Genomic DNA, 14,604 nt, shown 5'->3' with positions numbered 1-14,604 from the left:
TCATTTAAGACACATGAGGGGAATTTTTTTCTCTGAGGGTCGAGAGTCCTTGGAACTCTTCTTCAAAAGGCAGTGGAAACAGAATCTTTGGATATTTTTAAAGCAGAGCTTTATAGATTTTTGATTAACAAGGGGATGAAAGGTTATCAGGGGTAGGTAGGAATGTGGCATTGAGGTTTCTTTCAGATCACCTTGACTTTTTCTAGGAACTTAGATTCCTGTCAGATCTAAGCTACATAACTTATTCCTGCATTAAGTGCTGATTTTATAAGCAGGCTAATTAACCCAACATTTAAATACTCATTCATGATCTTCGGATTACTTATTTCTACTGTGTCAATTGGTTGATTTTTTAAAAGTCTCATTGTCTACAAGTTTTACAGTTTGGACGTTTATTTCAAAAGGATCAAGATACAGTAAGTCACGTGGATGGGAGGAGCAAGTTACAAAGGGACACAGACAAATCAATGGCAGGCAAACTGGCAGGTGGAGTGCATTATGAGGTTATTCACTTTGGATCTGAGAATGTTTTCCAAATGATGAGAAGACTAGGAGCTGTGGAGTGGCAAAGGTGTGTCCATGTACACAAATAATTAAACAGGTTGCAGTAACTTGACTTCTATTCCTTGAACTTATCAAGGTGTTTAAAATGAAGGGAATTGATAGGGTAATATAGAAAAGTTGTATCCACAGTTAGAGAACCCAGAATGTCCGTGCATAATTTTAAAATTAAAGCTAGGCCACTTAGAAGTGAAATCAGGGTGCAGCTTTCTCCCCATACAAAAGTTGCAAAGCAGCTGTATACAGTGGATCTTCTAGCTGCATGTACCTCAAACACATTCTCTTTTGCATTGAAAGTGTATTTGTGTAGAACAAATCTTCCCGTGCATCAGCATTTAATCCACTTTATTGATTCTTGAAATATAATTGAGAAACTCCAGAGCATTGTTTGTACCATAAATAGTCACAGATAGAGGGTTATTCTCAAAGTTTGAAATCGCAAATGTTTGGATCCTTCAGGAAAGCAGGGTCTTTCAATGTGACTGACATAAATCCTACAAAGAATAGAAAGTAATTAAGATAAGCAACAAAAAAAACCTCACAGTACTCAACATGAATCTCATAACAAGTGAATCAGGCAAATACTTAAGAGGGGAGGAAAAGTCTAAGCTCCAGCCTACCAGATTGAAAATCTTTGAACCAAAATAAATTGTATTAGGGTGAGGAGTACCCAGAATTCAATTCTGGGATTACAACTGGTGAAATCGGAGGAGGCAACTCCAGTTGCACAATGAACTAGATATAATAAGGGGGCTGAACAGTGACAGATGAAATCTAATTTCAGATCAATGAAAACTGCTGTTCATAGGAAGGAAAACATTGCAATATACGTATACGTATTGTGTTGAAAAAGCCAAGAAGGGAGCTTAATGAGATCTAGGAGTCTTGGCAGAACCAATGCTGAACATGTCCAATCAATAAAACCAACATAATGTTGAATTTCATAACCAAAACAGTAGACTACAGTAGAATTTTAAAAAACAGTAGTCAGGGGAGATTGCGGTCAAACTATAAGGGGCTCTGGTCAGACCACATTGCTAGTACAGTATTTAGTTCCGGTAACCGAGACATGGAGATATTCAAGCTCTGATCCAAGAGTGAGGGATCTGAGTTAAGAGGAAAGACTGAAGAGACTTGGGCATTTTAGCCTGGAAAAGGAGGCATTTGAGGGATATAATAGCTAAGGGAGTGGAAAATGGAAATCCAGAGTATTACTTTACATTAAATTACAAGAATAGGACAAAAGGATACAATTTCAAACTAGTAAACTGTACTTTTAGGACTGATACTTAAGCAATCATGTGGAATAAAATATACAATGAAGTCTTAAAACAATTTGCAATAATCAAGGGCAATTAGGGAGCAATAGAAATTGGTCTAGCTAGCGACACCCACATCCCGTGAACCAATAAATAGAAAAACAAATAAGTATAACACCTTTAAATGTAGGAAAATAAACATCCCTAGGCATGGGTTGGGGTGATTTTTTGTGCCCTCTGCATCCCTTTGGGAAAATCCCCTTCCCAAAGCAAAATCAAGCTCAAGAGATTGCAGTTAAGAAAGGTATTCAATGTTAGTTTTAGAATTAAAGTTTGTTTTAAATCACATACCCATTTGCTGGGATTTTTTGATGGCCTTGGAAATTTCTCTTTGTTTCTTTCCACACAAGCCTAGAAGGGGAAAAAAATTAAAAACAATGGATTTACTGTACTTGCACAACAGTAGGAATTACTGCTCAATACATCCTTCAATTTCTCCACAGCCGATGATCACAGATCTTAATCCATGAAACTCCACTGATTTGTCCAATATATGTTTCAAATACCAGGTTTATTTATCTTTTCCAACATGAATGTACTCAAGTGGATGATGAAAACCTCACCTGCTTTGAGTTGGTACTTTTAAATTATAAGTTTGTTTCCAATTCCTGCTCATGCTAACCAACTTTCATCAGCTTTCTTTTCTGTAAATGTTCAAACACACAATAGCTGGAAACAGGTTGTATCTGTACCAGCAGTAATTGAGGTGAAGCTAATATTCCAGCAGCAATCTTGTACTCATGGTAAGTTGTATGGTGGATCATGTTTGAATCAACATTATGAAAGAAATGGCATTTCTTTATTCTATTTTTAAACCTTCAACAAAAGCAAGACTAATGAAATATAACTAAATCAGTACTTTTTTAACATAAATGTTCATTAGTGTGATTTCCTTCCTTTCCGTTTTCCTTTCTCCCCCTCTCTCTTTGCCTCCTTAATGTTTGTTATTAGTCGAGTTTTTGCTTGGAGGTGTATCCCTCCTGACATTTGCAGTTCTGATGTTGCAGTCACAATTTCTTAGGTGGTATATATACCAGCGATTGCATGTTGATTTTTTTTTTAAGAATTCAATGAGTGGGCAAACACAGGCTGTAAAAGCCAGTAGATAAATAAAATGAATGACATTTGGCTTGAGTACTGTTGTTCTGAGAAAAGCAATCCAGACTTTGAAGACTGGGATAACTGGACCGTATCTGAATTTAATTGGAATTCCCTGCCTTAGGGCATGTTGGAGTTTCAATGTTCTGTGACTCGCGATTCGTTGTTCTATTACATTAAGCAGCTCACCAGCTCCCTAATGTAAAGTGGATCCCTCAACACACACATACACAGTGGCTACAGGATTTTGCAAATACAAATTAGCAGGAACTTTCCCAGTTGAGTGCTGAAGACTCAAGTGTTTCTGGTGTCTTACCTGTTATGTGTCTCCCAAAAATGCGACCAGTATATGGAGATATAAACTGGGATAAAAGCTATTTTAAAAAAAAAATGGATGTTAGTGTCAGAAAACATTCACAAGGTTAAAGTACAACCATTTTGTATCTGGTTTAAACTGAAGTAAACAAGCCATTAATAACACTTCTAGTCTTCAAGTTTCTCTTTTTAAGAAGAGATCTACTTTTAAATTGCAAATGAGTTTCAAAACTCTCATTTGCTTTGTACCTTTGTTGTGAAATGTGTTTGGGTCGTGTCACCTGGTAACTGGTGAGCATGGACCCATAGCAGAAAGCTAACTGCAAGTAGGCAATCACACTCAAGATAGTCCACAAGGCTGAATGCATATGCTCTTCTGAAGCTGAAACCAGGGTTAAGGCAGATGTATCAAGGCTGAATGGAAGAAGCTTCACCTTTCAGGTGGTCTGCATTGCGTCTGACTGGGAATTACCATGATGAAAAAGTGGGAAAAAAGTGTTTTATTCCTCAGTATTCACCTTGATGAGCACCAAAATTGTAGAAAGAAATTCTACTCATTTAATGTGTGGCCTCTAAAATGGGTTGACTTTTATGAGCAGCTAGAATTTCCCTGCTCCCAATTCTGATGAAAGGTCATCAGACTGAAACCTTAACACTGTTCCGCTCTCCACAGATGCTGCCAGACCTGCTGACTATTTCCAGCATTTTCTGTTTTTCATTTCAGATTTCCAGCATCCACAGTGTTTTGCCTTTTGTAGAACTCCTTGTTCTTTAATATTAGCATTAATTAATGATACTAAAACCCATGTACCACAAGCAATGGAAACATTCATGGAACAGCCATAGCAACAGAAGTGCCACATACAAACTGGGCAAACAATCCAATTTGCATCTTGCTGCTCAACTGTCAATTTGGACAATAAACTACAACCTTTTTTTGGCAGACCTGTAGCACATGACCTTAAAATGTATACTCTGTAGCTTGATAAGGAGTAATAACTGCAGGGAAAAATAAACTCTTTAACATTGCGGTCAATGTAACATGGATACTCAGCTATCCACTCAGGTTAATTTTGTGTTAACCACTTGCCTGGCATTTATCCTCTGTGTTCTCCACCCATCCTCTTCCTTTAGAATTTAGTTAGTGTTGGAGATTGTTAAAATTTTTAAAAACTTTTTTTCTGCCTCTTACTTCCATATTTCTTTCCTAATCTTTATTTTGCTTTCTATACGTTTTAATTATACTTGTTAATCCTTGGCTCTAGACTCTGAAGGATACTCACTGAGGTATGCAAACTGGAATTTACTCTGATTTAAAAGAGCCTTGCTTGACACAGATCTCCTGAAGAGGGCACCATGCTAAATCAGATACCAGATGACAACAAGCCTAAGCTTAAATGCCCAACAAAACTCTGAGCAGCTTAGTGAACGGCAAATGCTGTTCCTTTGCCACTGACTACAAAATCCAGGCTACTAGCCATTTTCCAATCTTTCTCTAGAACTCCAGTGGTATGGCAGGGATATTTTATACTATGCATTGATTGACACTGGGATACTGGTGTTATAATCAAGAACTTGAACGGTTCACCAGAGTGAAAAGATATTGGCCCCACCTATTTATAGAGAGGATAATAATCTTTCACCATATCATCCAGCCTCCCATGTAAGGTTTTTCTTTCTAGTGTCATGAATAGAATAAATGGGAATATGCATGAAGGATATTTGGAATCAGAATTATCATAAACAGCTGCTGTACAGAGCAATCATTGCATTTCTTCACAGTAAAACAATAGCATTGACCTACAGTGGTGGAATTATCATATGTATACTACCATATGCCAAAAACGCCCTTCAATTGCTTAACATACAGACTACTTATGTTTATTTATCTGATCTCATTTACATCTCTTCCCCAATATCCACTTGAGTAATATGGACAAACCTGTACGTTTTTGTAGTCCACTGAAACACCACACAGAATGCACCTCTTGGGAGGTTCTTTGTAAGGATTTTCTAACTTTATTGGCTGTAAGAAAGTGAACATTTGAAATACATTCCTGCATTAACCATTTCCCAAACTCAATTCATAGATACAACAGAAAAGCGTTGGGTTGTTTACAACATAAAATCAGTAATAATGACATTGGAAACATACAAGGGCATTTTGCATTTCACCCCTTAATATTTATTCCTCATTAGGACAATTATCATAACCTTAAATCTTCAACAAATGATTAGATAAATTGTAGGTGTAAAAAAAAAGTTAACATGTTTCTTTTTTGGTGTGTGGGATGTGAAAACCAATGAAACGGGGGGTTTAGCAAAGAAATTCCATCCTCTGAGGCTTAGTTGGTTGAAGAAACACCCGCCAATAGTGGAACAAAGTGGTGAAGAGGTGTACAAGAGATCAGAGTCAGAGAGATGGAGAGTGGGACGATGTAGAATTTAAAGTGCTAGACGGGGTTAGAGATTGGGAGAGGCTAAATCACGAAGGGAGTTAAACACAATGATGAGAATTTAAATATCATTGTAGGTCAACAAGAACATGCATCACGGGTAAGCAGGACTTGGTGTGAAACATGATATAGGCAGCAGAACTCTAAATTATCTAAAGTTTACAGATAGTGAAAGATGGTAGACTGGCCACGAGTGCATTGGAATAGTCCACACTCTAGATGATAAAACATGGAAGAGTTTTGGCAGCAGATGTACTGGGAGGAGGCAGGCAATGTTATGGAAATGTAGGAAATAGATAGTCTTTGTGATGGAGAGAATATCATGTCAGACAGAGAAACTGTGGGAAGACTGCAAACAACTTTAGGAAGACACAGGAAAGTTAGGTGGTTGGGTAGATGGTTGTCAAGAGGATACTGAATGTGGAAAACCATGATAAATATTTCCACAGAAGGACATATACAAAGTTTTAAGAAGAGTAAAGGGGAGAAAGAAAAGAACATGTTTTTATATTCTCAGAACAAACTTCAAAGCTTTTCACAGACAATGAATTAACTTTGGTGTGAAGTCATTTTGTAATGTAGGTAAATTGTACAGTTTGGTTCCTCAATCAGCAATGAGAATGAATGATCTCATTTTTTTTTGTTTTAATGATATTGTTTTGAATGGACTTGAGATTTTGGTACAAAAATCTTTAAAAGTGGGAAGATATGTTGATGCGGCCAATAATTGAACCCAAGATTTTTCCAGCATGCGTGGTTGACAGTAACACTATTCAGTGCATTTACTCATTTATCACTGGGAAAGACTAAGTAAAATTACCTTTAACAATAATGAGATATAGCACATCAACCTCTTCTGTTAACTCCAATGGAATATCACCAAATTTAAATACAGCAGAAGAGCGGCGGAAATGTTAGAACATATTTATGTACTCGTTTTGATCCGTAAAAACAGAATTTCTGTGGCATAGTGCATAGTTCACTCAACTTTATTTAATCATTGCCCCCAGAAAGCTATGTCAATTTGAGGGCACTATGAACTTTTAGAATCTAAAAAAAAAACAGCTGGTGACATTTGCTCACATTAGATAAATGTTTTCTTACCATATCGGAAGTGTTACTAGTTGTTGGAATAAGTTGAGTGCTGATCCCCTTTTGCCAGTATGCTACAAAGCAAACAAATGAGAAATACAAGGTGTGTGAATCGTCGGCCAGCTTTCAATTGTTTGGGGGTTGCTACATTGCAAATGCTAAAATCACTGCCCTCTAGAATAGGATATTTTAAGCCTGGGCTTTATTTGTGCATAAATTTCCAAACAATTACCGCTGTCAATCTAACACAGCTAGGTACCTAAGTACCTTGGGCACTTCACAGGTGATAATTGTCAAAGTAATTGTACCAGCTCCAGACTCTCGTGTAAGGTCAACCTTATTATCCTTGGGGTTAATATCTGCCAGTTCCTGAGCACGCAGTACAGAAATTTTCAAAAAGTGTTAACTAGGCACCAAGAAATTAAGATCCACCAAATGAGATCCTGTCCTATTGTCAGCTATTACAGGATGCAAGTTACAGGGCAGAGGAGCCCTTTGAAGTGTTAGAGCATCTTCATTCAATTTAATGGGTGTCTCTGCTGTGGACCAACCTTAAAGCCAATCCAAAGCAACCCAATCCACAAAAGCACGTTATTCCGGTTCGATTGCTCCAAATTGGTGGTGAACTTTGCAGGTAAATGGAGTCTAATGAGCACTGGGATAGGGAAGAATGGATGAGGTGAAACTGGTGGGAGAGAGGAGGTTTCGACAACAGTGGAGAAGTGAGCAGATTTGGCTGTGCAAAGGAACCAAGAGCATTGGGCAAGGTGATAAACTCACTCTAGAGTCACCATGTATAATTGATTGGAGGGGAGTGGAAAAAATAATTCAATTCGTGATAATTGTTTGGTAGACTTAAAGGAGATATCATCTGCACAGCTGATAACCAGAGAAGGCTGGAATTTTTAAAAAGCACCTAAAATAAAAGGTGGATAATAGTTTTCTCCTGGGGCCAGAAGAGAGTTGAAGAACTTGGAGTGGCAGAAAAGTTTTTTAAAATTGATTTGTTAGATAACTGAACACACAAATTGAATGCCAACTCTGGATGCCATTATTCATTCACAAACTTCAAAGAATTCTAATTCTCACAAATTGTTTCAGTAGGTGCAGCAATTTTAGTAAGAGTGCTAGAGGCAAACAATCAAACAGCCATGTCACTGAAGTTCTTGTACCCTTCAGTTTAGATTTGATATTAGAGACTTGGCATGCGTTCCCAGGGTGTTGCAAAACTCTCCATTTTTCAGACTCAAGTAAGATTGCCAAGTGTTCAAAGGTACGGCTGCTCTGAAACACATGCGACTCCTCCTTCTAACCCTCACTAGAGAAGGAAAATTAAAAGGGCTGGTCACCTTTAACCATGGAGGGGTGGATGATAACATCCTAAAATGCAGGGAAAGATCTGTTTTATTTGGATCACTAAAAGTCAAGAAAAGGAACAAGGGACTCAATGTCAATGACACCCCACAATGATTAATACATTTCACCACAGTAGTGAGTGTTCTACAGCAATATTTCTTGGCACAGTTTGCTTTCCAAACTTATGCCAAAGCCTTTGTTGTCAGCCAGATATGGTTACTCATAGAATGGTGGACATTCAGTCCATCGTGTTTGTGCTGGCTCTCCGTAAGAGCAATTCATCTAGTCCCACTTCCCTGCCTTATTCCTCAAGGCCCTGCAAATCTTTCCTCTTCCAATTCCCTTTTGAAAGCCACCAACTCCTTATATTTAAGTTTCTGTTGCCAATGGATATAGATGCAGAGATCAAAAATCAGGGCTTCAGCATCTTTTAATGATGAGATCATACAAGAACAAGCAATGCTCAACTCATCTCCATGCCCCACTAAATATGACGCTGAATGCATATATGTTGCAGTAATGACATCATCACACATGGAGCAGGATTTACACATTAGTCTGATGCACACAATGTGCAAATAGACATTTTGGACCCAATCTTCAACACAAAATTTATGAGAATTCTGGGATTTTAAAGCCAAACTCAAAAGTTTTCTTTTTCAATGAACCCCAAAATATACATGAATTTAAGGTTGGAACGGGTACAGATTCTGCCACAGGCCCTTCGAGCCTGCTCTGCCACAAAGCTGATCCTCTATCTCAACACCGTACTTCTGCACTCTCTCCCCATACCCCTTGATGCCTTTAGAGTCTAGAAATCAATCTATTTCCTCCTTAAATATATTCAATGACTTGACCTCCACAACCTTCTGTGGTAGAGCATTCCACCGTTTCACCACTCTCTGAGTGAAGAGGTTTCTCCTCATCTTAGTCCTAAATCACAGAATTATTACAGCGCAGGAGGCTATTCGGCCCATTGTGTCTGCACCAGCTCTCCAAATAAGCACCATGACTTAGTGCCATTCTCCTGATTTTTCCCTGTACCCTTGTACATTGTTTCTATTCAAATAATCATCTATTTCCCTTTCTACTGACCCTTTGTTCTAGACTCCCCAGCGAGAGGAAACATCAGCCCTGCATCCAGTCTGTCCAGCCCTGTCAGAATTTTATACGTTTCAATTAGATCCCCTCTCATTCTTCTAAACTCCAGTGAATATAGGCCAAGTCAACCCAATTTCTCCCCATATGACAATCCTGCCATCCCAGGAATCAGTCTGGTGAACCTTCGCTGCACTCCCTCTATGGCAAGTATATCCTTTCTTAGGTAAGGAGACAAAAACTGCACACAGATGTGGTCTCACCTGTACAGCTGCAGTAAGATATCCTTGCTCCTGTACTCAAGTCCTTTCGCAATGAAGGCCAACATACCATTTGCCTTCTTAAAAACTTGCTGCACCTGCATGCTTACTTTCAGTGATTTTTTTTTGTGTTCAAGGACACCCAGGTCCCTTTGTACATCAACATTTCCCAATCTATCACCATTTAAATAATACTCTGCCAATCTGTTTTTCCTACCGTAGTGGATAACTTCACACTTATCCACGTTATACTGCATCTGCATGTATTTGCCCACTCATTTAATTTATCTAAATTTCCTTGAATCCTCCTCACCACTCACATTCCCACCAAGTTTTGTGTCATCAGAAAACTTGGAAATATTACATTTGGTTCCCTCATCCAAATCATTGATATATATTGTGAATAGCTGGGGCCCAAGCACTGATCCCTGCGGTACCCATTTGTCACTGCCTGACACTCCGAAAAAGACCCATTTATTCCTACTCTGTTTCCTGTCTGCCAACCAAATCTCAATCCATGCCAATATATTACCCCAATCCCGTGTGCTTTAATTTAGCACATTAACCTCTTATGTGAGACTTTATCAAAAGCTTTCTGAAAATCCATAAAAACCACATCCACTGGTTCTCCCTTATCTATTCTACTAGTTAAGCCCTCAAAAAACTCCATTAGGTTTGTCAAACATGATTTCCCTTTCATAAATTCATGCTGACTTTGTCTAATCCCGTTGATATTTTCCCTGTTGCTATTTTCTAAGTGTCCTGTTATCACATCCTTTATAATACTCTAGCATATTCCCGACTACTAATGTTAGGCTAACCAGTCTGTAATTCTTTGTTGTTTTAATGTCCTTTCAATAGTGGGATCCCAAACCTGCAGTCAGAGCTTATTGTGCCTGTGTCTATACTCTGAAGGAGCCATCCAATCAATATCACTCCCCCACTCTTCCCCAGGGCCTGCAAATTTATATTTTTCAACTATCAATCCAATTCCCTTTTGAAAGTAACCATTGAATACCCTTCCAGTCAGTGCATTCCAGATCGTAATTAAAAAAAATCACATCTCACCTCAGGTTTTTTTGCTTAACATTTGAGCCCTTCAGTTATCAATTCTTCTGCCAGTGGAAACAAAAGTTTTTACTTTAATCAAAATCCATCATGATTTTGAACATAGAAACTAGGAGCAGGAGTAGGTCATTTAGCCCTTCGAGCCTGCTCTGCCATTCATTATGTTCATGGCTGATTATCCAACTCAATAGCCTGCTCCCGCTTTCTCCCCATACCCTTTGATCCCTTTCACCCCAAGAGCTATGTCTAACTCCTTCTTGAAAACATACAATGTTTTGGTCTCAACTACTTTCTGTGGTAACAAATTACACAGGCTCACCATTCTCTGGATGAAGAAATTTCTCCTCATCTCAGTCCTAAATGGTCTACCCCAAATCCTCAGACTGTGACCCTTGTGCTTCTGGACTCCCCCACCATCGGGAACATCCTTCCTGTATCTACCTTGTCTAGCCCTGTTAGAATTTTATAGGTTTCTATGAGATCCCCCCTCATTCTTCTGAACTCCAGCGAAGATAATCCTAATCAACTCAATTTTCTCTTCATATGTCAATCCCGCCATCCCAGGAATCAGTCGGGTAAACCTTTGCTGCAGTCCCTCTATAGCAAGTACATCCTTCCTCAGATAAGGAGACCAAAACTGCACACAATATTTCAAGTGTGGTCCCACCAAGGCCCTGTAGAATTGCAGCAAGACATCCCTATTCCTGTACTCGAATCCTCTGGCTATGAAGGCCAACTTACCATTTGCCTTCTTTACCGCCTGCTGCACCTGCATGCTTACCTTCAGCAACTGGTGTACAAGGACACCAAGGTCTCGTTGCACATTCCCCTCTCTCAATTTATAGCCATTCAGATAATAATCTGCCTTCCTGTTTTTGCTACCAAAATGGATAACCTCACATTTATCCACAATATTCTGCATCTGCCATGCATTTGCCCACTCACTCAGCTTGTACAAATCACACTGAAGCATCTCTGCATCCTCCTCACAGCTCACCCTTCCACCCAGCTTTGTGTCATCTGCAAAATTGGAGATATTACATTTAATTCCCTCATCTAAATCATTAATATATATTGTAAATAACTGGGGTCCCAGCACCGATCCCTGCGATACCCCACTAGTCACTGCCTGCCATTCGGAAAAAGACCCGTTTATTCCTACTCTTTGTTTACAGTCTGCCAACCAGTTTTCTATCCATCTCAATACACTACCCCCAATCCAATGCGCTTTAATTTTACACGCCAACCTCTTATGTGGTACTTTGTCAAAAGCCTTCTGAAAGTCCAAATAAACCACATCCACTGGCTCCCCCTCATCAACTCTACTAATTACATCCTCAAAAAATTCCAGTAGATTTGTCAAGCATGATTTTCCTTTCATAAATCCATGCTCTGTCTAATTCTGCCACTGTTTTCCATGTGCTCAGCGATTAAATCTTTTATAATGGACTCTAGAATTTTCCCCACTACCGACGTCAGGCTGACTGGTCTATAATTCCCTGTTTTCTCTCTGCCTCCCTTTTGAAATAGTGGGATTACATTAGCTACCCTCCAATCTGTAGGAACTGTTCCAGAGTCTATAGAATCTTGGAAGATGACCACCAATGCATCCACTATTTCTAGGGCCACTTCCTTAAGTACTCTGGGATGTAGATTATCAGGCCCCAGGGATTTATCAGCCTTCAATCCCATCAATTTCCCAAACACCATTTCCCTACTAATACTGATTTCTTTCAGTTCCTCCCTCTCACTAAACCCTGTGTTCCCCAACATTTCTGGTATGTTATTTGTGTCCTCCTTTGTGAAGACAGATCCAAAGTATGTATTTAGTTGGTCAGCCGTTTCTTTGTTCCCGTTTCTGACTGTAAGGGACGTACATTTGTCTTCACCAATCTTTTTCTCTTCACATACCTAAAGAAACTTTTACAGTCAGTTTTTATGTTCCCTGCAAGCTTACTCTCGTACTCTATTTTCCCCTTCTTAATCAATCCCTTGGTCTTCCTTTGCTGAATTCTAAACTGCTCCCAATCCTCAGGTCTGTTGTTTTTTCTGGCCAATTTGTATGCCTCTTCCTTGCATCTAATACTATCTCTAATTTCCCTTGTAAGCCATGGTTTGGCCACCTTTCCTGTTTTACTTTTGCACCAGACAGAAATAAACAATTGTTGCAGTTCACCCATGCGGTCTTTGATGTTCCTTTATTACATGTGTCTTTAATTTCCTGTTTAATGCCATTCCCAACATCACCACTACAGTTTGGGGGTCTATACACCCCACTAACATTTTTTGCCCCTCAGTGTTTCTCAGCTCTACCCATACAGATTCCACATCTTCGGAGCTAATATCTTTCCTCACTATTGCGTTAATTTCCTCTTTAACCAGCAATGCAACTCAACCGCCTTTTCCTTTTTGTCTGTCCTTCCTAAATACTGAATACCCCTGGATGTTCAGTTCCCATCCCTGGTCACCCTGCAGCCATGTCTCCGTAATCCTGACTATATCATACCTGTTTACATCTATTTGCGTGGTTAATTCATCCACTTCATTGCGAATGCTCCTCGCGTTAAGGCACAAAGCCTTAAGGCTTGTCTTTTTAACATTACTTGTCCCGTTCCCGCTATTTTTCAGAGGCCCTGTTTGATTCTTGCCCTTGATTTCTCGGACTATCATTTTTCTTATTCCGCTTTCTGTCTTTTGTTCTTGTCTTTGATTCCCCTTCCTCTGACTCCTTGCATAGGTTCCCATCCCCCTGTCATTTTAGTTTAAACCCTCCCCAACCACTCTAGCAAATGTTCCCCCTAGGACATCAGTCCCAGTCCTGCCCAGGTGTAACTCGTCCAGTTTGTACTGGTCCCACCTCCCCCAGAACCGGTCCCAATGCCCCATGAATCTGAAACCCTCCCCTTCACACCATCTCTTCAGCCGCGTATTCATCCCATATATCCTGCTATTTCTACTATGACTGGCACATGGCACTGATAGTAATCCTGAGATCACTACCTTTGAGGTCCTACTTTTCAACTTACTTCCTAACTCCCTATATTCTGCTTTTAGGACCTCATCCCTTTTTTTAACCTATGTCATTTGTACCAATGTGTACCACGACCACTGGCTGTTCACCCTCCCGCTTCAGAATGTCCTCTAGCCGCTCTGAGACACCCTTGACCCTAGCACCAGGGAGGGAACATACCATCCTGGAGTCTCGTTTGCGGCCACAGAAACGCCTATCGATTCACCACATCTCTATTAGAATCTCCCCTTCGCTTTCTCTGCTCCAAGGTGAGCAATGCCAGCTCCTATAGAAGACTGAAGCCCCCTCATCCCTGGTACCAATTGAAGCAAACCCTCTGCATCCCCTCCAAAATCTCGAGCTCCCTGAAGTCTGAGATAAAGGCAAAATACTATGGATGCCGGAAATCTGAAACAGGAACAAAAAAAATGCTGGGAAAACTCAGCAGATCTGACAGCACCTGTGGAGAGAAAGACAGGATTAACGTTTGAACTCTGTCTTTTTCCTCTCTCCACAGATGCTGTCAGGCCTGCTGAGCTTTTCCAGCATTTTTTGATTTTGATCCCTAAAGTCCGGTCTGGTGCCCAGGATCAGGCACAATATTAAAGCTGGGGCCCAACTAACCAGTGCCTCTTATCAAGGGAACCAAAAAAAAAATCACTTCTTCAGCCTTGCACCTTCCCGTTCCCCCTTTAAAGTGTGATTCCCAACAGTTTATGCCTCCTGCTAGGCCTGTTACCTGGGCGCCATGTCTTCACCACCCGCAACATCCCGCTGGAATTGGCGCGCATGCGCAAACGCCCGAATCGCGGGGATATTTCGCGTACGCGCAAATACCGTCGCAGGCCCACGACGTGCGCATGCGCGCTGGTCTCAATGATTTTTTTTTCTCTTTGAGCGACCACCCGCCGGACGGAAACTGCATCATTAACGGGTAGGGGCCACGCCCCATCCTGACGTTCACGGAAATG

The 14,604-nt window shown here is 40.1% G+C and overlaps 1 protein-coding gene across 2 annotated transcripts; it reads right to left on the bottom strand.

Annotated features, from left to right (window-relative positions):
• Positions 1-891: 891 nt before the first annotated feature.
• On the bottom strand, positions 892-14,510 carry mrps18c (mitochondrial ribosomal protein S18C). Of its 2 annotated transcripts, none has more exons than XM_078535662.1 (6): positions 14,471-14,510; positions 6,854-6,915; positions 5,236-5,319; positions 3,295-3,352; positions 2,172-2,231; positions 892-1,055 (listed from the first exon to the last, which is right to left on the bottom strand). In XM_078535662.1, exons 1-6 carry the CDS (start codon positions 14,493-14,495, stop codon positions 985-987), a joined length of 360 nt encoding a protein of 119 aa, XP_078391788.1. In that variant the 5' UTR covers positions 14,496-14,510; the 3' UTR covers positions 892-984. The 2 variants fall into 2 exon arrangements, with proteins under 2 accessions (XP_078391788.1, XP_078391828.1); XM_078535702.1 differs by having other exon boundaries at positions 14,373-14,489.
• Positions 14,511-14,604: the final 94 nt, after the last annotated feature.

Source organism: Cetorhinus maximus, chromosome 1, assembly GCF_964194155.1.
Source record: "Cetorhinus maximus chromosome 1, sCetMax3.hap1.1, whole genome shotgun sequence".
In the NCBI taxonomy this organism is placed as follows: Eukaryota; Metazoa; Chordata; class Chondrichthyes; order Lamniformes; family Cetorhinidae; genus Cetorhinus; species Cetorhinus maximus.
This window is presented reverse-complemented; position numbering and strand designations above follow the sequence as displayed.